Here is a 23,300-nt window from a genome sequence, read left to right as displayed (position 1 = left end):
CAGCCTTGCTGTTTTATGGTCTGTAATCACTTGTCTCATGCTCTGAAAGGAGGTAGTAGGATGAAGAATTATTAGGATTAAGATTTGAATATCTGGAAACAAAAACATTCTGATACCCAGTGCTAATTTTTGACTTAATAGCAAAGTTGAGGTTGGTTTACAAACTAAGCAACTTTTAAAAAAGATTAATAGAGCTTGAATTGTTTGGTCGTATCAGCAGTTGAAAAAACTGCATGAATTCTCAAAATACCACGTTTTGGGTTTTCCTTATGTTCAGAATAGCAATCTGTCATAGCTACAGGCTGTGTGGACATTTAGCCTCCTTTCTCATATGGAAGTGGCTACCATATGGAGGAGGAATAACATTAGTTTTCAATCCTAGATAGTCAGAATCTCATTAATTTCTATGTCAGACTTCATGTTCTTAAAACTTACCTTAATATGCTTATTCTGTTACTAAAATGAGTAAAATAACTGTCTCCATTAACATATTAAGACTAAAACTTACGTATTTACTGCTTGATTCTAGATGGTCTTTTAATCTTTATTTCCCATTCTAATGTTTCTTTTCTTTCTCCTTCTCTCCTGGCACACGCAGCAAGAACTGGACTAGTGGAGTAAACATTTTCCATATTTCTTCTCTATTTCTGTCATGGTCTTTTATCTGCCTTAAGCATTTAGATTAAGGGCATGATTGCATCTAACATGTCCTCTCCCCTTCATTCATATCCTGTCTGTGTAGCAGTTGAATAAAACAGTGTTTCATGTTGTGCAGGCTAAGAAAACAAACTGAATAACCATCTTCAGTGAGAGGAGTGAGTAAGATGGGAGAGACAGGGAGGGTTTGTTTCCTGTGTATTTGTTTTTCTAAGGATGCTTGCTCCCTATGAATGGCAACAACAGAAGGCACTTGGAAAAGAAACTCATGGTGGGTTAGATCCTGAGTTCATGTTTATAGGGCTGTGCACTGAGGGGGAAAGCAGCATTTGGAGCAAAATGTAAAACAGTGAGACTGACTGGAATTCAATTCTGTGAAAGTGCTTATAATTCCACGATGTAGAAATGCTGTTTCCATAGAAATGCTGAGACAACTCCTCTCTGTGGTTTCTGTGCCATGCCATGGCCTGTCAGCTACACACCCTCTGAGCCACTATGCCTTGGAGTTCCTGTTCCTGCTTCTTTAGGAATCTTTCTCAATTAAAACCTGCAGCCAGCTTAGTGCACTCTGGGTTTCATTCACAGAATCTTCTGGGGCTTTGCTGTTCAACATAATTAGAAAAGTGTAAACTTTCAGCTGTTAACAGGAATTTACATGCACACACACACGTATATAAATATATATATGTGTCTCTGTTTCTAAATTAAGTGATGCCATAAATTTCATTACTAATACAGCATCCTAGAAATCAGCAAGCTAAGCTTAACAAGCTGTTGTCAGAGCAAATTTTTTGCCTATCCTATGGGAAAAAATGTTGAACAGAAACATCTCTGCAGCCAATGCCTTTTTGGAATGTAGTGGGCAATTTCAAATTGTTTAAAAAGACATTTAGTGAATTTTTTTAGCTGATTAAGTGAAAGTAAGTTGTGATATACTAAGCAGGTCACAGTTTTTCTTTTTGAGGTTTTATTTTTTTACATCTAGCAAAAAGGGAAAGGTGACACGAGTAACACTGGAGCCTGGATCTTATGCAGTTCCTGCACATCTAGTATTTATATTTTTCTTAGCTCTAAATGGTGCAGATTGGAATTGTATACTAACCAGGAGTGAAGCCTCTGTAGAGTTCACTAAATATAGTTTGTTTCTCTCAAGAAGTCACTTAATTGAATATAGATTTTTTTTTTAATTAACTGATTTTGATTATTATACCAGAGGTCAGTGTTGGAAAGGTTTTGTTTTCTAGTCCAAATTAGAAGCAAGAGGGAACCGTGTTGTTAGAGAAAATAGGATATTTAATGGGGAAGATGAGTCAGGAACTCAGTTTTATATGCATTTACAAATTTAATCACAATAGGTCCAAGTGCTGTTTGCTTTTTGGATCCTGTGTTACAAGTAGTTTAACCAGAATCCCCACCCTCTCATCTATTTTAACTACATTTAATGGCTATGTCCCCTTAGACATATTACATTAAACATGCTTACAAGGTTGAAACCTTGGAAGGTTACCTTAAGGAATAGATGCCTCAATCCAGTGATAGTATGAAAAATGTTTCCCTTAATTACATGTGTATGAAATACAGACATTGAGCTTGTCTTGGGAGGAGCATCTTAAAAGACAAGTGACTTTTTTCCACTTGAGAGTTTTTCGGTGCAAAATGAGGACAGGAGCCAGATGGAGTAGGTGGGTTCACTTGTGTAAAGTTGCTTCCACAGTTCCTGTTCCCAGGAGAGCTGGATCTGGTGTGTATGGGCTGTGTGGGGATGTGCCCTGGGCACTCAGGACCTGGCAGGTCAGACCTGGCCCCTTGCAGGCCGTGCCTGTGGCTGTGCAGTGTGAGCAGGACACTGTGCAGGGCAAACAGAAATGCCCAGCTGGGCAACTCAGAGGGCAAGCTCTGGGACAATTGTTTTCCAAGGAATAAGTTCTCCTGGATCCTAGTCCCTGTCTGAGGAGTGCTTGCAGCTGAGATGTGCTGGCATGGGAGATGAAGGCCCTTTGGCTTGGCAGGTGCCTGCCTGGCTGTGGGAGGAGGCTGTGCCCCCCCAGCTCTGCAGGGCTGACACGAGGCATCATCCATTATTCAGTGCCCATGGCAGGACTTTGTTTCCTTTCCCAGCTAAAGCATGGAGCTTTATAAAGAATGCAGAACACCTCATGAATAATTGAGGCAGGGTGGTGAGGCTGTTGTGTGGCAGAGAGCACAGGCTATGCTGGGAACTGCACATTCTATTTCTGGCGCTGGGTAAATCTGCACTGCTCCTTTCACTTCCAGGGAAAATAAGAATGACTTAACTTCTTCAAAGTGCTCTAGTCTGCCTTAAAAAGAACAGCTTTTGATAAAGATGTCTGAATTTTAAGAGTGTGCAGATCATGGAGTGATTTACATCAAGTGCAACCCCCTTTTTTTTCCATCATGGCACCACCATTGTGCTGGCATCTCATCTCTCAGGTGCATTGGGAATATCTCTGGGAAATGCTGCATCCTGCAGGCACAGCCCTCAGAGGGAACTCTTCCTTGGGTAACATATTGCATGGAAAACCTAAAAATACTACCAGGATTGTCTCTGAAGGGATGATGAGAAACAGGCTTTGAGTTTGACTAGAGAAACATGCTTATGAATAAATCTGTTTAAATATGTGGCATGTCTAATTTCTTCTTGTTCAACAAAAGGCTTTAGAATATGGATTGCAACCTTTGAGTTGCAGTCTTGACAGTGTGGTGGGAGTTCTGTTGCTTAAATTTGTTACTTGTTTTTGAAACACTTATGGTTCAGGTATAAAATGTGAGTCCTTATTTTCGTTTTAGTCGTACCCTGCCATCTTTCTTCTAATGTATTGAAGACTCTTTGAGATGAGCAGTCTTGCTGGCATTTGTCCTTTCCTGTATGCTGTACAGTTGCAGAAATTTTTAAGATGGTCAGAAAGGGATATTTTTTTATAGAAGATGTCAATCCTGTGGTTTTGGTTGCTGAAAAATGCTGAATTAAACTGTATGTGAAAACATCACATCACTGGAGAGCAAGTCCAGGAAAACACTATGCTGTTGATTTCAGCTCTTGAATATTCATCCACTTTTGGACTTAAAGGGTTTTTGGGGTCGTTTGTGATGTATGATGATGCTTTGAGACATTTGTTGAACTTGTATGAAAATAAAATGCACATGTGAATAAATGCTGAACTCTCTTTTAATTGATTTTTATGTAAGCTGATCTTTCAATTTTGATTACTTAAGCTAGAGTCTTCTTAGCTTGAATGGTTGATTATAAATGGATAAATATGGAATGGAGGTTTTTTTGTCATCTTAACCAGTTTTATGTGTCCACCTGTGGAAATAGAGAAGGAAATTTATATTTGCAAGAAATAACTAAAAACACACTGAATTTTTAGTCCTTCCTCTTCAGTTCATTCTTTGTAGTTTGTCAGAAACAACTTGAGGAATTTACTGTTACCCAGAGGCTGAATTGCACAGTCAGAGCTGTAAAACATACAGGGAGTCATCTTCCTAGCCCCAGTTCAGGGCATCCAGTTGCTAAATGTTCATCTGGAGTGCCTGCCCTCTGCATCCAGCCTTCTTCCCTCTGTGTCCTCCTCTTCCTGCACAGGAGCTGCACATTTTCCAGGAGAACAGACTGCATGATAAAAAAAGGTTTTTGTGTTGACTTACAGGGTACAAAGCTAACATGCACTGACATTATGCCTATATAACTATCTTGCTAATTTTTACTAATTAAACATTATTTACAAGTGGAATGTGTATTTTGTAAAGACATTTTGCATATGAGGAGAACCAGCAGTTGGCACAAATTTCTTCTCCTACTCACTTTGATGTTGGGTTTTATTATTACTAATTTCATAATTTTCTCTTTTTCTACATGATGTTTTCATGTGTATTCCTTTCCCACAAATACGTTCATGTGTCACCCTGTGATCTTGTTGCCTTTAATAGCGTTATTGTGAGTTTGATGTTGGGATGGCTGAGACTTCTGTGCTGGTCTGTGTTGTTGATGGACTGTTGTAGACCTGGTGATGTGCTCAGAAACGTTTCACTTCAGTTCAACAGCATGCTGAAAAAATCCTGGGAGCACTTCAGTACTTCATTTCAAACCTCTGTGTGGAGTCAGTTTGTCACTTGAGTGGTAGTTGCCTTACCAAAACATGAGGAGTAATTTAACTTTCATCTGCCTTCGTAGCTGGGATGTTGAATAGGCACATCTGGCCAGTGCTTCAGAACCTGGTCTTGAGGTGCATTGAGAATTTGTATCATGATAATTTCTTTCTAAGGGTCTGGCTCATGTGCTGCCTCCTTTTAAAGGTGCTGTTGCAGGACTTTCCCTTTTGAATCAAGTCTGCAGTTTGGGGTGTAGCAGAATGAATGTTACTAAACAATTATTAGCACAAAAGGGAATTAAAGCTGAAGAAACAGTCTGATACTGCAGTGTCAGTGTTCCACCTTGGAGTGGAAGGGATCAGACCTTTCAGTGACTCAGACTCACAGCCTGCCTTTAAAGAACTGGTTCACTGAACCTTTTTGAAAGGCTTTGGAACTGAAGACACCACTTTGAATTTTCTTTGTACAACCCCCAAATTATTTCTCTTTCTGTTTCAGAAATTACACATCAGGAAGCTGGAAAAAGAGATGTATCGATGCCACTGTGCACTTCCAAGAGGCAGGAGAGCAAACCTTATTGTTACCAATAGGTATGAAGATTTGAAGGCTTTCTAAGGGCTTGGCATGGTTTCTGCTTGGGGATCAGACATCTGGCTGAGTTGAAACAGATTGCTATTCTCTGCATATGTACTTCCCTTAGCTATTTTTTCTTGGGTTTAAAAATATTTTATTTTGTTTCCTTTGTGGAAAATGTAATCTGGTTATGATGTCAGTGCTGAATACTAATTTGGGAAGACAGTTCCCTCTGATATCAGTGATCTTTTCATATACTGGAGGCAAAAATATCCTTTTCTTTCTGTTTTTAATTTTGCAAATTATCTTGTGATGTTAACAGTCAAGTCAGTGGTTTGATAATGTCCATGTTTACAATTTTGCTGGTTACAGGATATTCTAAATGAAATCTTAAATTTTGTAGCAGCATGAAAATGAGTATTTAACTCATTAGGCAATTTTTAGAGTTCAGGATGTCACCAGTCTTGGCTACTCAGCTTGAGGACTCAAAACTTTCTAAGTACATTTGGATGATGGAAAAGGATTATGATCTCCCCATCCCATATGCCACCAATTCCCACTTTCCCCGAGTGTGTGAGATGGGCTCATCCACAGTAAGACCATGGAGGCACCCCCATGTTTGTGTTATAAGGACACCTCAAAGTTCCTGCTGCAGCTGGACAAGCTTTGAGCAGTCTCAGTGAATGATAACTGGGGGATTTAGTTATTTGCACCTCCAGATAAATCACAGAATATACAGAGTTGGAAAAGATTCACAAGGACCATCCAGTCCAACCCTCAGCCCTGCCCGGGCCCATCCCCAGGAGTCATTCCCTGTGCCCCAGAGCATCATCCAAACACCCCTGGAGCTCTGGCAGCCTCAGGGCTGTGCCCACTGCCCTGGGGAGCCTGGTCAGTGCCCACCACCCTCTGGGGGAAGAGCCTTTTCCTGAGATCCAACCTGACCCTGCCCTGGCACAGCTCCAGCCATTCCCTGGGTGCTGTCCCTGGTCCCACAGAGCAGAGATCAGTGCCTGCCCCTCCTGAGGAACTGCACTTCTCTCCTTCTCCTCATTCCTCTCCACGTGCACAGAGGTTGTAGCTGAACTGCAGTCAGAGCTGTCTCCTGGCCTGGCCCTGCTGTGCTCACAGTGGAGCTCTGAAGTGCTGAAGGGCCAGTGAGCAGCTCAAGCACCCAGTGAGAGCTGCCAGCCCTGGAGCAGCCGTGTCCCTGTGCAGCTGGTGGGAGCTGTTTGGCTGCCTCCCTCTGATACAGCCTGGCTGGGAGGGGCTGATGGAACCAACAACCTGGTGTCCAATTCTAGTAAAATATTTGGGGGTCTGGGTGTGTTCTGGTTAAGTTGGGCTGCTCATGCTCTGTGATATTGTAGATCATCTGTGAGTTTTAAAGACTGAGTGATTGTCTCAGAATATGTTAAGGAAATACAGGTCCACTGTTAGTGGATACTTTTAACCATTGTAGCAAATGCCTTCTTAAACAAATGTTTTCATTTTGGTTTGCTTTTCCAGCAGAGTTCTAGGCCCAGGCAGAAACTGAGTGTTAACTTCTTTTTTCTTCTGAACAGGAGAGTGATATATGTGAAAGAAGTGGAAATCTTAGGCCATTTAACAACAGAGTGGGATCACTTATTTGAAGAGTTCACACACTGCCCCTCCTATGAAGCAAATATTTTAAAATTAACTGTTTGGGTAAGAAAAGCACATCAGCTTCCTTCTTTTTCACACTGAGGATCCAAACATTCTCTTATTTATGGGTCTAATTTCTAACTAAGATATGACAGAATCTCTATAAAATTTCTTGAAAGTATGAGTGGGGTTGGGCAGAGACCATGCTGAAATCTAACCCTAAGTTGACATTCAAGCCCTCTAAGTATCAGAGTGTGCGTTCTTGTTTTGTGAGTCATCTGAAGCACCTTTTTGTTCCCCTCTGCAGCAGGATCAAAAGATGTTCCAAAGAAAGGACAGTACAGGTCATGAATGTGTAAAGACAGTTCAGCTTTGGGACGAAACTACAGCAAGGGTATATTCTTTTTTTTTCTTTTCCCATTCTTCTTCTTTCCTTATGATATTGTTAACAGTTGTTGAAACTCAGCATGTGAAAAAGATGGCAATGTTCAGAGACCTGTTATAGAATGGGTTGCTGTGCCTGAGGACCCTTTCTCATGGTTTCATGTGGGAAAATGAGTTAAACCAGGAAAACGATGAGGCAGGATAGTCCAAAGCATTCAAGGGAGTTTATGCAATAATAATTTAAGGTTGGAGTTGCATAGTCTTGGATTTTGTATATTAAAACTCATGAAAGGAAAATGTTTGCAATGTCTAAAGTACTAGGCTGTATTAGATTCCCTGTAGTCTCTAGGATTCAAAATACCTTCTGCTGCATCCTCATTATTCCAAGATCAGTGGGCTAAGTCAGTAAATGGACCTTGTATGAAAAAGCCTACTTAGATTCCTCCCTCCCCACTCCTGTTTTTTCTACCATTTATCCTGAATATTTGTTCCTGTTGGTGCTGGGGAGGCTGGTGTGGTACATGAGCTCTTGTTCTGAGGGTGTTGGATCTCGTAGGTAACTCATACAGGCTGCTCTGTACATTTATATAAACCCCAGGATTTAGCCAGGAAACCCTGTGTCCTACTGCAGTGTTGTATCAGGTGATGGGAGAGGGGGAGTTCTCCCTGATCCCAGAAGTTCAATCAATTAGATCCACAGTGTCTTCACAGCACAATTGAAATTGTAGCTCCACTACATGGCAGGTCAGCAGCTGGAATCAGAATCAGGGTCAAATTGCTGCTATCAAATTGATCAAGCCTTCTAAAAGAATGGATTAGACTGGGGAAGAAAAAGATTGCCATAATTTTGAGGCCCTTTATCTGCTGGAAGACTCTGTTATTTCTTTACTGTGTCTTGTCTGAAAAAGTTCCTTCAGCTTCTTACAATGTGTCATCCAAATCCCACTTGGAGTTAACTAATTTAGGCCCTTTAGTGTGTCTGTGTCTCAGTGACCTGGCCAAAGCTGGGCATTGTACAGAACACACTGTACAGAGCCACACTAGAGTGGCACTTCCTTGAGTTTAATTACCTTTTTTGGTGTTATTTCCTGACTGCACTTTCCTTTACCACTGTTTGTGTTGGTATCTCTACATTGATTTTTCTGTTCTCAACTGCAACACTACCCATTTACCCTCTGTGGATTTTTGTTTCTTCACTTGATCAGTATTACCCTTGGTCTTGCATCTGCATTTTTAACTCGATGCCATTTGTAACACTGTGACAATTTGATAGGAAGAATGTGATCAGAAATAACTGTCCCTTCTCTGGGGAGTGCCCTTTGTATGCACGTGAAACAAATGTCTTCAACATCAGGTTAAAGCTCTCTGTAGCTTCTTGTTCTGTCTCCCTTCCCCAGAACAGACCAAGGTTTTGTGTTTGTCCTTCTTCAGTCCTCTGAATCTTTTCCCAGCCTCCATGAGTTATCAGAGATCCATAAAAGTGTGAAATCCTCTGACCAGCCCTGATGCAAGTTATTTGTCCCTGCAGCTCAACTTATTCTTGCATATTCATTGCTGTAGAAATGAGTTTTACTTTTGTTGAAGTCATGGATTAACAAAAGCCCTCACAAGCTTTTCCAACAGTTCAGCTTTCATGGAATGGTGGAATTACTCAGGTGACATCAGTGACCATCTGAGCTACCCCAGGGCATGGTTTGGTTTGGGTTCCCCCCAGGCCTTTACACATGTTACACTGACATTGATTTTCTCACCCTAGAGATATGTTAATATTATGTATATATACATTTTATGCATAATGCACAATATGTTGAATGTTAGGCAGTTGGGACATGGTTTTTTAACTATTAGATTGTGTTCAGGAATTAAATAAAAATTACTGGGTTTGTTGCACCACTTTGTTCAGTTAAGTGGTTTCCAATTTTAGAATTACTGTTAGGCTTTTTTTAAAATTCATCCCTGTCTGGAGTTCAGCTAACTACCCAATTTGAGAGTGTTTTTCTTTGTAAATATTATCAAAAGTGCCTGCTGTCATTTATAGCTTCTTTTAATTGCTGTGAATGATTCTCTTACATTTACAGATAATGATAATGTAAACCAATTTGGCTCTTCTGGAGCTCTTTAGCTCAGACTGAGAGTAATAGTTGTAGGCTCTGAAGTAAAAAATAATTGGTTAAATTGATCTAATACTATATTTTCCTCAAAAGACCTTATTCTTGTGGCATTCAAACTTCTGCTAAAAATAATGTGTAACAGGAGCAGAGCATGTCAGGAGCTGAAGTGCCAGTTACTGGATCCAGTGCAGTGCAGTCCTGAGCAGTGTGTTTGTTTAGGCCATTTGATCCCATATATTGAATATTCAGCAAAGACAGAGGGAATGCACCCTCAGGTGTGTGTTAGTGGATCTGCCTTAGCTGAAGGGACTGTTGCAATGTGGCTGCTGGTTCCCAGTGTGGGTGTTACTGGGACAGGCTGCAGCTCCCAGTGGGCTCACTGGACTGGCCTGATGCTTTAATGCCCTGACTTGGGAAGCCTCCAGAGCACAAGGATATAGGAAATATCATTTGTGTATCTGTGTGAAAGGACATCACTTGTCTTGTGGTGCTGTTTGAGTAATGTTTACCTCATGGAATAGTACTAATGTCACTAGAAAATTCAGAGTGTGGATTGACAATATCACTGGAGCTTTCTCTGGGTTGGATACTATGCATGTGACTCAGAAACTTAAACCAGCCTCTGTGTATGAAGGTTTGAATTAGTGTGTGTTGAAATGAGCCATGTTTTAGCAGCATCTTATGGAACAAAATTGCAGGTGGTGTGTTTAATTTTTTTTGTCTTTCCCTGTGCTGTTTTGCAGTGGGTTTGCTGTGCCATTCAGGAGGCCCTGGCCACAAGGACACAGCAGAGGCTGGTGAAACGAGCATCACTGCAGCTGAAGAGGCCACAAACGTCCTGAGAAGGACAGGAATTGTTGGGTCTGACCTTGGGTATGCAACTTTCTCCCTAAATTGATTAGAAGCGACATGGAAACGTTGGGCCAAAAGCAAAGATAAAATGCCTGAGGTCTCCTTTCAAACTTGACAGCCATTAACACTTCAGTTTCAGAAGTGATGCCTCTGTGGGAAACAAAGGATTTCATTATTCTAAAATACACATTTAAGTTGCCATTAACAGTTCAGTTTCAGAAGTTATACCTCTGTGGGAAACAAGGGATTTCACTATTCTAAAATGCACATTTAAGCTGTAAAATTACAATTTTTGATAAAATGTGTTCCCACTCTGAAATTTTATTTTCTGCCCTTTTTTATGTCAGTGGAAAGGATTCTGTAATAAAGTGGTTATCTTATTTGCACTGTAAGTTTATGGTTTACAGACAGGTTGTAGTACTTGTGGTTGTAGTGTTTTGCAAAATGAAGTACTTCTGTTAGTGACTGAAGCTAATTAAAAAATCCTTCTGTTTTAGGCAGCATTCTTAAATCAAGAAAGAAGTATACATAATTTAGCTACTGTACTTTCATCCCTGTCTGTTTAGTATTAGCAAATTCTGCACTGGAGCAACATAAGAATAAGTATATATGAAAGAAATAGACTCTTGTCTGGAAATGCTTCCTTGGGAATGTCACACTGTAAGTGAAAATAAGCACTTTAAAAATGGAAATTATTCTTCACCTGTCATGTGCATGTAGATGGTTTTGGTTGTATCAGTGTAGCTTAAAGACTCCTCCAGGAGGAACAGCACACTGGGTTTAGCAGTGGATGTCACAAGCTTGAATCAAAGTAATTACCTTTTCCATATTTCAGTGGATAGTCACCCACTGGAAGAATGCCATCTCATTAAGTTCAAACTCACTTCTGACACAACATGTTTGTGGCAGTGTCTCTTCTTGAGCACTGGTAGCATTCACTGCACAGCATTTTTAGACACAAAGTATGTGCCTGGTTCCCAGTGGTGTGAATAATCCCACAAGGTTCATTGACACCAGTTCCATTCTTAACACGAGGCACAAACATAACTGAGTCAAGAGATTTTCAATTTAGTGATCAGTGAACTAAGAATTTTTGCTGTCAGTCTCTGGCTCTTGAATAAGATAATCAGTGTCCTTTTGAATACTTACTCATGAAAATTTATTCTTTTTTACTTCATTTGGGAAGAATAATTTCTGGTTTTTAAATTTAATTTTGTACTAGATAATAGCTATATATATGAACTTGATGAATAAAAATTGCAATATTTTTGCATAGGTCTATTCTGTAAGTGGAGCAAACAGGAGAACCAGGCCTGGATTTTCAAACTCTCTTTATACTTAAGGGCTGGTAGATCTATAAATGCACTTTTAACATGTACCTCTGAGCTCACCAAAATAAGAAAGCTGAAGACATTTGTAAACTGCCAAACACAGAACTTGCAGAGAGCATTGCAGGCATGATTTTATTGCTGTTGGATACACATGGCTATTAATTCAATTTACCACATGGGGGAAATGTGGTACAGCCTTTAATGCTGTGCTATCACCTGTTTCCCACAAAGCTCTGCTCAAACATTAAATAAATAACCTGTCTGGGTTGGATGTATTTCAAGGCCATGTTTAAAAGAAAGACAATAAATTTTTATATGCAAGTATTTGTGTTATGACATGAAGTGTTGTTGTTTCTAAAGTGTGTTAAATGTTGTTGGTTTCCCACATGTCACTGGCACTGCAAAATAGTTGGAGTGCCAGTGCAGTGCAGAAGAGCTGTGTACAGCCCAGCATTCCTTGCAGCTTGTCTTCTGACCTCTCATACTTGGAAATACATCTCACTGCAATCTGTGCATGTCTGGATGGTACCAGGTGCTTATTTTTTGGTGAAGCATCAAAGCCTCAAGCAGTTCTGAAGACACATTTCTGACTCCAGCCTTCTGCCTGATTGAGTTACAGAATTCCTCTTTTGCTTTGGTAAACTTGCTGCCTTGAATTGTGAAGTCAATCCCTGTGAAGAAGCATCAGTGCTCCTTTGGGAGTGCAGTGTTCCTTTTGGGAGTGCAGTGTTCCTTTTGGGAGTGCAGTGTTCCTTTTGGGAGTGCAGTGTTCCTTTTGGGAGTGCAGTGTTCCTTTTGGGAGTGCAGTGTTCTTTTGGGAGTGCAGTGTTCTTTTGTAAGTGCAGTGCTCCTTTGGGAGTGCAGTGCTCCTTTGGGAGTGCAGTGTTCTTTTGGAAGTGCAGTGCTCCTTTTGGAGTGCAGTGTTCTTTTGGAAGTGCAGTGCTCCTTTGGAAGTGCAGTGCTCCTTTTGGAGTGCAGTGCTCCTTTGGAAGTGCAGTGTTCCTTTGGAAGTGCAGTGCTCCTTTTGGAGTGCAGTGCTCCTTTTGGAGTGCAGTGCTCCTTTTGGAGTGCAGTGCTCCTTTTGGGAGTGCAGTGTTCCTTTTTGGGAGTGCAGTGCTCTTTTTGGGAGTGCAGTGCTCTTTTTGGGAGTGCAGTGCTCTTTTTGGGAGTGCAGTGCTCCTTTGGGAGTGCAGTGTTCCTTTTGGAAGTGCAGTGCTCCTTTGGAGTGCAGTGTTCCTTTTGGGAGTGCAGTGTTCCTTTTGGGAGTGCAGTGTTCCTTTTGGGAGTGCAGTGTTCCTTTTGGGAGTGCAGTGTTCCTTTTGGGAGTGCAGTGTTCCTTTTGGGAGTGCAGTGTTCCTTTTGGAGTGCAGTGTTCCTTTTGGGAGTGCAGTGCTCCTTTTGGAGTGCAGTGTTCTTTTGGAAGTGCAGTGCTCCTTTGGAAGTGCAGTGCTCCTTTAGGAGTGCAGTGCTCCTTTTGGAGTGCAGTGCTCCTTTTGGAGTGCAGTGCTCCTTTTGGGAGTGCAGTGCTCCTTTTGGGAGTGCAGTGCTCCTTTTGGGAGTGCAGTGCTCTTTTTGGGAGTGCAGTGCTCTTTTTGGGAGTGCAGTGCTCCTTTTGGGAGTGCAGTGCTCCTTTTGGAAGTGCAGTGCTCCTTTTGGGAGTGCAGTGCTCCTTTTGGAAGTGCAGTGCTCCTTTTGGAGTGCTTATCTGTGCAGTGTGGGCTGCTCCCTGAACCTGAGCTGGTAATGACCTCTGGCTGAAGGGATGAAATTAACCTTTTACGACTTGGATCACGTCCTCAAGAGAGAGGAATCCCATCTCTTGCTCAAGTGAAGACAGATGTTTGGGACCAGCAGGTTTCCAGGCCTTGCCCTGTGCTTTCCCCAAGTGTTCCATTCCATTTTACCACATCTTTCTGTCTTTGCTTCTGGTTTCAAAGCAGCCTTTGGCACAGCTGCCTCCTCTCCAGTTGCAAACACTGTTTACTCTACCAAGGTGTGGCTCTCTGACATTGGCAAATGTTTTCCTGTTCCTTATCCATTTTTTCCTTGAGCTGGTGCATTTTCTTGAAGTGCTGGCTGAGGGAGTTAAGGACACAGAGACTCTCTGATCTACTCCTTAACAGTCTTTCCAGCCTAAGAACAACTGCAGAATTCAATCCTGTTTAGGTGATATGTTACATTTTCAGTCAATCTTGAGTGGTGAATTTTAACCAGGTGCTGCAATGCTAAATGAAGAGCTTTTTCAAAGATTTGGCCTTCATTGCTTTCTTTCTTTTTTTTCTTTCTCCCTCTTTTTTTTTTAATTGTCTGGCAACAAAGTATTTTTCCATACCTGGAGTTTTTCAGTGTCACTGAGCACACCAAACTGACCAAACTGTTGAGATCTTTCTGCCTTACAGTGAGGTCCCAGAAATTTTTGCTGTTTCAAAAGCCAGGTTTTAGTGAATATCAAGACAGGGAAATGAGTGTTAATTAGAACTCCAAGTATTTAGGTCAGGCCTGGGTCCTTGCTTTGCTTCAGTTGCTCCATTGCTTATCACAGGTTTCTCCAGCTCTTCAGAACCACTTTTTTTACAAGTCCTTGCAACTGTTTTCTCACTCTTGGTTGAGCTGAAAGTTTTATCCCCCTTTCTGAAACCTCCCCAGTCCTTGCTCCTTAGGTGAAGAGCATTATGCCCTTCCTCAATGTAGATCTATCACCAACTAACCATTTAAAAGGACACTAGCAGAAAAATCATAATAAATACAAATTGTTTCACTGAAAAACATGTTCATATGGTTTTGCTTATGTTTGTAGAACCATTTAATGCTTTAAAAAAAAAAGATAATGACATGAGAACTCTTGGAATAGCTCATGGGTATATGTGATTCTTCACAGGATGGTGCTCTCAATTCCACTGTACTGTGGGTTTTCTTTAGGGACCCTTTTACTCTGATAGTTTTCATTGGATTTCTGCTCAGTCTTGAGACAAATGAATCCTCACATGGCTCAAATGTTGGAGTTTGAAAATGCAATCAGCTTCTTTACTAATTTCTTACATGATCTTGGTCCATTTCACTATTAACTGTTCAAAAGGATGTTTAGGATCTCCTTCAATGGGAATTTCCATTGGGTTTTATTTAGACTTTTTCCTCTTAAAATGACCCTTTATTTGTTGACTGTTACTAGTCATTCTATATTACAGTCATTCTCAATTACACTGAGCCACCTACTTAAAACCACTGAAGTGAACTTTTAAAGAAACAAATTCCATCCCCACTCAGAACACACTTAAACCCTCTCAGATTGTGGAATATCCATCCTTGGGGATTTTGGCAGCCACATGGTCCTGTAGAAGAAAACAACCCAAGATCTGAGGTTCTGGGTTTCCTGTGGTAAAAATCTATGCACCAAAACAACTTCCCACCTTTCTAGTAAAGGGACTGGAGTTGGACCAAGGGTTGGACTCGATGATCTCAGAGGTCTTTTCCAACCCAATCGATTCTATGACTCTGTGACATTGAACCATTTTCTTCAAATTTGCAGAGTGTGGAAGATTGTTTGGTTTAGTGTAGGCACAGAGCAGGGAGTGTTTTAGTAGTGAGAGAATGAAGAGTTTTAGAGGGGATTAATTGTGCTGTTGAAGGAGGGGATAAATTAAGCACTTCAGCTTAACAATCAAGGTAGCAATGTTCTTATTTCAGTGCTGGCAGTAAATAAGCTTTGTTGTAGCAGAGCCACACAGTGATTACAGTAGGTATATCCTAATCTTGGGCTTTGGCTGACAACAAGGATTATTCCTGTAAGGGTATCTTGGGTCACTTGGAGTCTTTAAAATAAAATAAAAAGGCTTGAATTTTAAAAGTGCAAACTGGCTTGTAAAACCTTTGTAAGTAACTAGCAGCTGTTTGACAAAGTGATTCTTTCAACAGCTTATAAAGTCACATTTAGTCAAACTTGAGTGGGAAGACCTAATTTGGAATAGATGCCAATGGAGTGACCACCTCAAGAGAAGTTTTAATGCGAGAAACAAGTGGAGGAATTTGAGAATCAGCATATACAACTTCATGTTTCCTGGGAAAAAATCAAAGCTTTAATCTCTGTGAAAATTTCCTGGACAAAGGTAGGCTCTGGAGGGAGAGGGCAGTTCCCAGCTGAACATGTGGTGCCACACAGACTGAAGGGGGGAAAGTTAATTAGACATCTAGTTGTAAAATAAAATTTGTTCCAGTTATATGAATATTCTTTAGTAAACTAATGATCCTAATGCAACTCCCTCCCTTGGATTATGGATCTCATTTGCATAATCACTAAGTAACAGTGATGCAAATACACAGATCTCCAGACTTCAGCATTTATTATCCCTGTGCTGCAATTTGCTCCTGTTTTGGATTTTTCAAGATATTTGTCAGCAACTGAGGTGGAAGCTTAGTGTAGTCACCTCAGTTGTCTGAAGGAGAAGAGCTGAAGTATGAAAGGAGAATTATCTGTAGAAAGGAAAAAGTTGCCCTATTGAAAGTAAAATGGGAATTTAGAACTTGATCCTCACCCTTTCTGTAGATCAAAAAGTAAGCCTCTGGTTTGAAAATATTTTATATTCTTTGTTATTTATTATGGAGTGAGTTGTTCATTGTCTGTCCTGATTGCACTGGGGGCAAGGGAGATGGGAGGAACCCCATAACAATGACATAGTAGGTGGGGAGTGAAGGAAGGTGAAAGCAAGGTGTGACAAATCTATAAAATAGCCAACTCATTAGAGGGAAACAATTGAGTAAAAAGATAATTTGGTATCCTGCTACAAATGCCCTTTACATCAGTAACTGGGAAAATGTCTCATCTGGTTCTGAAGACAAATTGCAGCATTGGAAGACAGTAACTGTGTTGGGTTTTAACAAGGAAGAGGAACTTTTGTTTGGATCTCAGTCAGAGAGGCAGAGCCTTTCCCAGACTCTTCACTGGAGTCAGCAGATGGAGCACTGAAAATGCTCTTTGTTGGTCAAATGCAGCACTCCAGCCCCAGTGCTGCTGCTGTGTGTGTGCAGACACTGTGCCTGGACTGTGCTGTGTGTGTGCCCACAGTGCTCCTGGACACTGCTGTGTGTGTGCCCACAGAACTCCTGGACTCTGCTGAGTGTGTGCCCACAGTGCTGTGTGTGTGCCCACAGAGCTCCTGGACTCTGCTGAGTGTGTGCCCACAGTGCTGTGTGTGTGCCCACAGTGCTGCTGAACTCTGCTGTGTGTGTGCCCACAGTGCTCCTGGACTCTGCTCTGTGTGTGTGCCCACAGTGCTGTGTGTGTGCCCACACTGCTGCTGGACTCTGCTCTGTGTGTGTGCCCACACTGCTGCTGGACTCTGCTCTGTGTGTGTGCAGACACTGCTCCTGGACTGTGCTGTGTGTGTGCCCACAGTGCTCCTGGACACTGCTCTGTGTGTGCCCACAGAGCTCCTGGACTCTGCTGTGTGTGTGCCCACAGTGCTGTGTGTGTGCCCACACTGCTCCTGGACTCTGCTGTGTGTGTGCCCACAGTGCTGTGTGTGTGCCCACACTGCTCCTGGACTCTGCTGTGTGTGTGCCCACAGTGCTGTGTGTGTGCCCACACTGCTCCTGGACTCTGCTGTGTGTGTGCCCACAGTGCTGTGTGTGTGCCCACACTGCTCCTGGACTCTGCTGTGTGTGTGCCCACAGTGCTGTGTGTGTGCCCACACTGCTCCTGTACTGTTCTGTGTGTGTGCCCACAGTGCTCCTGTACTGTTCTGTGTGTGTGCCCACAGTGCTGTGTGTGTGCCCACAGTGCTCCTGTACTGTTCTGTGTGTGTGCCCACAGTGCTCCTGTACTGTTCTGTGTGTGTGCCCACAGTGCTGTGTGTGTGCCCACAGTGCTCCTGTACTGTTCTGTGTGTGTGCCCACAGTGCTCCTGTACTGTTCTGTGTGTGTGCCCACAGTGCTGTGTGTGTGCCCACAGTGCTCCTGTACTGTTCTGTGTGTGTGCCCACAGTGCTCCTGTACTGTTCTGTGTGTGTGCCCACAGTGCTGTGTGTGTGCCCACAGTGCTCCTGTACTGTTCTGTGTGTGTGCCCACAGTGCTGTGTGTGTGCCCACAGTGCTCCTGTACTGTTCTGTGTGTGTGCCCACAGTGCTGTGTGTGTGCCCACAGTGCTCCTGGACTCTGCTGTGTGTGTGCCCACAGTGCTGTGTGTGTGCCCACACTGCTCCTGGACTCTGCTGTGTGTGTGTGCCCACAGTGCTGTGTGTGTGCCCACACTGCTCCTGGACTCTGCTGTGTGTGTGTGCCCACAGTGCTGTGTGTGTGCCCACACTGCTGTGTGTGTGCCTGCAGTGCTCCTTGACTGTTCTCTGTGTGTGCCCACACTGCTGTGTGTGTGCCCACGGTGCTGCTGGACTCTGCTGTGTGTGTGCCCACAGTGCTGTGTGTGTGCCCACAGTGCTCCTGGACTCTGCTGAGTGTGTGCCCACAGTGCTGTGTGTGTGCCCACAGAGCTCCTGGACTCTGCTGAGTGTGTGCCCACAGTGCTGCTGGACTCTGCTGTGTGCCCACAGTGCTGAGTGTGTGCCCACAGTGCTCCTGGACTCTGCTGTGTGCCCACAGTGCTGAGTGTGTGCCCACACTGCTCCTGGACTCTGCTGTGGCCCTGAGGTGAGTGCAGTGCAGATGTGTCAGTCTGACAAACATGTCCAAAGCAAACACCTGAAAAACAGGGAAGCTGCTTGTGCACCATGTAGTGCAGGGAGCTCCTGAGGAGCTCAAACGTGGCCCCAGCAGGTAAGACAGACCTTCCCCTCACACGGTCAGAGCTTTGTGGTAAATCACTGAGCTGTGCAGGTCCTGCTAAATGTGGCTCTGAGTCTGCCCTGGGCTGGGTTGATGTATGAGGACTGTGTTGTGCTTATAAAGCCTCCTCTGGTGTTTGTCATCCTCACCTCTGGCTGTGCTTTCCCTTTCCCTCTGGAAAGAAATTAATTGTTGACTCTTCAAGACATTACACTAAGATGCTTGTAAGGAACCCAAAATCACTTCTGCACTTGATCCCTTTGAATAATTGCAGGTTAATCATCATTAAAAGCAGCACAGAGGTATATAATAAAAAAAAAACCAAGAGAAAATACGATGAGAAAATTTTAACAGTTTAACAGCTGACTTTTTTTTATTACACTGTTAGGACCTTCTTCACACTTCCACAGAGCACCAGCTTGGAGTAACTGATTCCTGATAAACACCAAAGGAGCAGATATTCTCTAAATTGTTGTGAATTTAAAAAAAATAACACAAAGCACATTACTCAAGTCAACTCTGAGCTAATTGCAAAGATTCTTTTGAAGTTGGACTCCTTGTAGTGCAGCAGAAATCTGTGTGACATTTGATGAATGAATGTGTGTAGGTTGGAAATGAAGAGGTGCTCCTGGAAATTGTTGTTTCAGTTGTTACCCACAAGGTGGGGGAGTGGACCGTTGTATTTCACTGCAGTTGTCTCGGCTCCCCTGCCCATCCTTCTCCTGCCTTTGAAAATCATCTACTTGATGTGGTCCATGCAGAGCAGAAAGCTGGAAATCAGAGGCTGTCAGAAGCTCTTCAAACTGTAAATCCAAGCCTGGAATTTTACAAGTGTTGAAAGAATATACTGTGATTATCATTCACATGTTATTTCCTACTTGTACAGAGTGTAGTGGGACTTGGTGCAGATTTCCAAGTGTACAGGTTTCTTTAGGGGGTGGTGTTTTAGGGTAAAAATCTTTCTGTGTGGCTCCCACTCAAGTGTTCATTTTGCTAATTATTCTACTTTCTAAAGATTCTCTTCCTAATTTATGAAAAGAAATACCTAAATCAGGAAGTAAGGCTACCTAAGTGTTTAATAATTTGACCATGTATTTTTACTGGCAAAAAATATTTAATGAGACAAAAATCTCCCTGGGAGGAGATATGGAAGAAAAGACAATTTTCACTGTAGGGGAATTAAATGGTTTAAAACATTTGAGGCTTCCAGTGGCACAAAGGGCAAACTGAGCTGGCCGTGGTAGCACTGACACTTTGGATAACCTGAGCAACAAATTCTGAATGGCCTCTCCTTTCTAGTCATTTCTATGGCACCTGCCTGACTAATCTGGAGCCATTTGGGATATTTAGGAACTTAGAACAATGAAAAAGTGGAGAAAGAAAAGTGGAATAGAGAAACCTGGATAGGTCATGAGACTTGAGAGAATCATGTTCTGACTCCAGAACTTGCTCTCTGTGATCTGTACTTATAAAGTTTAAAAGCCTGATTGAACTTACTTATATCTGACTTGTCAGATGTTCTTTAAAACTTTCTTCTAAACTGAAAAAACATGTTTTTTTCGCAGACAAAAGTACAAGGATGAATTCTTCAAGTTTGCTTTGTACATGTCTTACATGTTCTGCCTCTAATCCTGTCTTTTCTATTTGCACCTTTACCATTTTAAGTGTAAATTGCATCTGTAAATGGGACAGATATGATGTTGCAGGTTATCTGTTGCAAGTCCTCAGAGCTCTATGCACATGTCTTGGAAAACAGATATAAGAATATGTGGAATTATTGACAGGGCTGCTGACAGGTGCCTAAATCCACCTGTCCATCGAACCAAACTCTGAATCACATCAGGAAGTTTGTGGCTGAACACAAGTGAAACGTGTCAGTGGGGGAGCTGAGCAGCTGGAATTAGGAGTGAGGCTGCCACCAAAGGATTTGTGGCATCACATCACAGATTTAGCCTCAGTAGCTCTTGTTTTGTGCTAACTCTTCTGACACGTTTTGCTTATGTACAGGAGAAGCAGAAATTGGAGTTACAGGTTATTTCTGTTCTTAAGCCCAAGGTGTACACAATTTACCTCTCCTGCTACATCTTCTGGGGAAGCTCCTCAGTTACCCACATACTTCAGGATTTGGGTACTGCAACACTGTAAAGCCACCACCATATCCACAACCTCCCTCCCTGTTTCCAACCTGCCCAGCAATCAAAGCATCACTGCACTGACCGATTGTCTCTCTCTGTCCTGGTTCAGCAGACAGAGGGCAGCCCTTGTGCCTCTCCCCTTGGCAGCAGCTGCACCAAATTCCCATGGCACTGCCTGGCAAATGTGTGGTGCCCTGCCCTGCTGTGGCTCTGTAGCCACCAGTGTGCTTGACACAGGCTGTGTTTGAGCAAGCAGACAATTCTAGGAGGCTTCTGTTCAAACACAGACTGCTGGTACATTCAAAGGAGTGGCATCATTCAGTGTTGGGAGGAAGCTGAAGCAGTTCCAGTTGTCTTAATGCCTTTGAGCTCACACAAGCAATGGAATGGGTGGGAAACAGGCACTTTAGATATTCCTCCCTGCCTTTATATATTGTCCTGCAATACCAACACCTAAAACAATCAACACAATTATCCAGAGTGGATCAGTTTAGTAAAGGCTTAATTCACATTTCCTAGGCTGGATTAATTTTCTGCCAGATTAACAGCTGAGTACCTAGAGAGGGGGAAGGAGAGGGAAAGAAGGGGAGTAAATATTCCCTTTGGGTGATGGCAAGCTCTTAGGTTGGCTCAGTTTCATGCCAGAACTTAGAAATGCTGAAGAATTACCAGATATTTTTTAACTCAAGTTGCATGCTAAACATGGGGAGTTTCATTTGAACTAAAATTTCATTGAAAAATGTCAGTTCTCCACAATGTTTCCATTTTGGTTGTCACTGAAGAAGTGAATACTAGAAAAGGAATTTCAAAAAATATTTCATCTGGAAGCTGAAATAATCTGGTTTTGAAGCGTTGAATGTTGTCTGACAGGAAGTTTTACTGCTCAAATGGTTTCATTACCTCTTCTTTTCTGTGTGCTGAGCTCTGGCTCCTGCTGCTGGGGCAGAGCAGAGTCAAATGCCCCAAATTCAGAGGCAGGGGGTGAAGAAGGGAGTGTGAAATTCTGGTGCAGAGGCTGTTGGCAGGTCACTGAGTAATCCACCAGCACATAGACAAGTGGGGGACGTTTTCCAAGGCCTGTGCCAGATGAGCCACAAGCAGGCAGCTAAAGCTCAAATCCTTGCAGTGGCATTAGTCAGACAGATGCCAGTCTGCAGTAAATAGGGCATGATGTAGGGTCCAGCCACCAGGGCACCTAGTGAAGATAAATTGATACAAAAGCTTGGCAGGATGAAGTCCATCAAAGGTGTGAGTGCACCTCACATTTGGGATCAGGGCAGCTCTCCCTGCCACTTGCCAGGAGATTACAGGCCTTTCTGAGGGCTTTGGGAAGAAAGACCTCTTAAGGTTTCAAGTTTATAAATATACAAAGGAAATGGTGTGAGAGCACAGCATGTCTCTGAACTGGGGCCACCTGCATTTCCACCACTTCAGTCAAGAGACTTATTGTGCATTTTCAGTGGAACCTGAAATAGATTCAGTCCAGGAGCTCCAAAGCAATACAGGACAGGAGAATAGCACTGCCCTTGCACCACAGCTGAATGTGTCTAACAGCAGCTTCTCCCTAAGCATTCAGGTGGAGATCACAGCACTAGTGATTGCCTGCATATTATATATTATTCAAGTGTTCCACCAGGCCTGTTCTGTTACAGCTGATAAGGGCTTGGGACAAACCTTTGAGAATTAAGACAATTACAACCCCAATTTTTAACACTTACTCTGGACTAAAAATGGAATCGGGGAGGAAGCAGAATATAGTCCTGCATTTCTTTCCTAAAGTTACAGTAAATGTTATAAGGGTGGATCACAGGGGAAATCACTTGGGTGTTGAAACTGGTAAATGCTAAAAGCTCCATGTGAGAGCTGAGGGCACTGTGTGCTGGTGAGCACTGCTTTGTGTGGCCTGTGTTAGAATGCAGGGATGGTGTCAGAACATGCAATTAAGAGGTTTATGTCTTTTGCAACCCTATCAAAGGACATAGCAGATGAGGTAGCTGAGAGCTCCAAGAAGTGCTGACAAGAGCAGTGTATTATGGAGCATAAAACCCTTGTTGGGCTTGGAAATGGGAATGCTGTGAGAGTGCAGACTTGTGCAACAGTGTATGGCAGTGATGGTCATGTAGAGCCATCTCAGCCACCTGATGAGCCATGTCTTAGAATCACAGAATCAGTTGGGTTGGAAGAGACCTCTGAGATCATCAAGCTCAACCCTTGATCCAGCCCCACTTTGATTACCAGATCATGGCACTCAGTGGGAAAGTTTTGTGTAAAATACAGTAATAATTGCTGAACATTTGAATCAAAACATAAGGATTCACTGAAATCTTGGGAGTAGCTGATTATGTCAAATTTTTCTAAGAAACATGTTTAAAGACAGACTGATCCTCTGCTATCCACTTAGTGCCATGTCCAGTCTCACCTTAAAAATCTCCAGGGTCGGAGAACCCACCCCCTCTCTGGGCAGCCCATTCCAATGCCTGATTACTCTCTCTGTAACAAATTTCTTCCTGATATCCAACTTATCCTCCCCTGGGAGAGCTTAAGCTGTGCCCTCTTTTCCTACTGTTGGTTGCCTCAGAGAAGAGACCAACCCCCACCTGGCTACAACCTCCTTTCAGGAGTTGTGGAGAGTGATGAGGTCTCCTCTGAACCTCCTCTTCTCCAGATTAAAAAAATATTTTTAAATGTATCAACACTCCTGTATTAAAGTGCAATTCAAAAACTTGCAAACATTTATGGTGATTTTTT

General features: G+C 42.6%; 1 protein-coding gene across 3 annotated transcripts in view; it reads left to right on the top strand.

Annotated features, from left to right (window-relative positions):
* The window catches only part of VPS13C (vacuolar protein sorting 13 homolog C), an 87,479-nt gene extending 75,511 nt beyond the window's left edge, over positions 1-11,968 (top strand). For 2 of the 3 annotated variants that reach the window (XM_071568580.1, XM_071568579.1), the window contains 4 exons: positions 5,266-5,357; positions 6,906-7,029; positions 7,274-7,360; positions 10,205-11,968. In XM_071568580.1, the coding sequence (XP_071424681.1) occupies positions 5,266-5,357; positions 6,906-7,029; positions 7,274-7,360; positions 10,205-10,303 (402 nt within the window). In that variant the 3' untranslated portion in view covers positions 10,304-11,968. Of the gene's footprint in view, positions 1-598; positions 3,298-5,265; positions 5,358-6,905; positions 7,030-7,273; positions 7,361-10,204 lie in introns of those variants that run through there. The other variant, XM_071568581.1, reaches the window with a different exon arrangement.
* The last annotated feature ends 11,332 nt before the right edge of the window (positions 11,969-23,300 follow it).

The sequence above is a fragment of the Pithys albifrons genome, chromosome 13, assembly GCF_047495875.1.
Source record: "Pithys albifrons albifrons isolate INPA30051 chromosome 13, PitAlb_v1, whole genome shotgun sequence".
NCBI lineage: Eukaryota > Metazoa > Chordata > Aves > Passeriformes > Thamnophilidae > Pithys > Pithys albifrons.
Note: the sequence above shows the minus strand (reverse complement) of the source record. Positions and strands in the feature narration are given on the sequence as shown.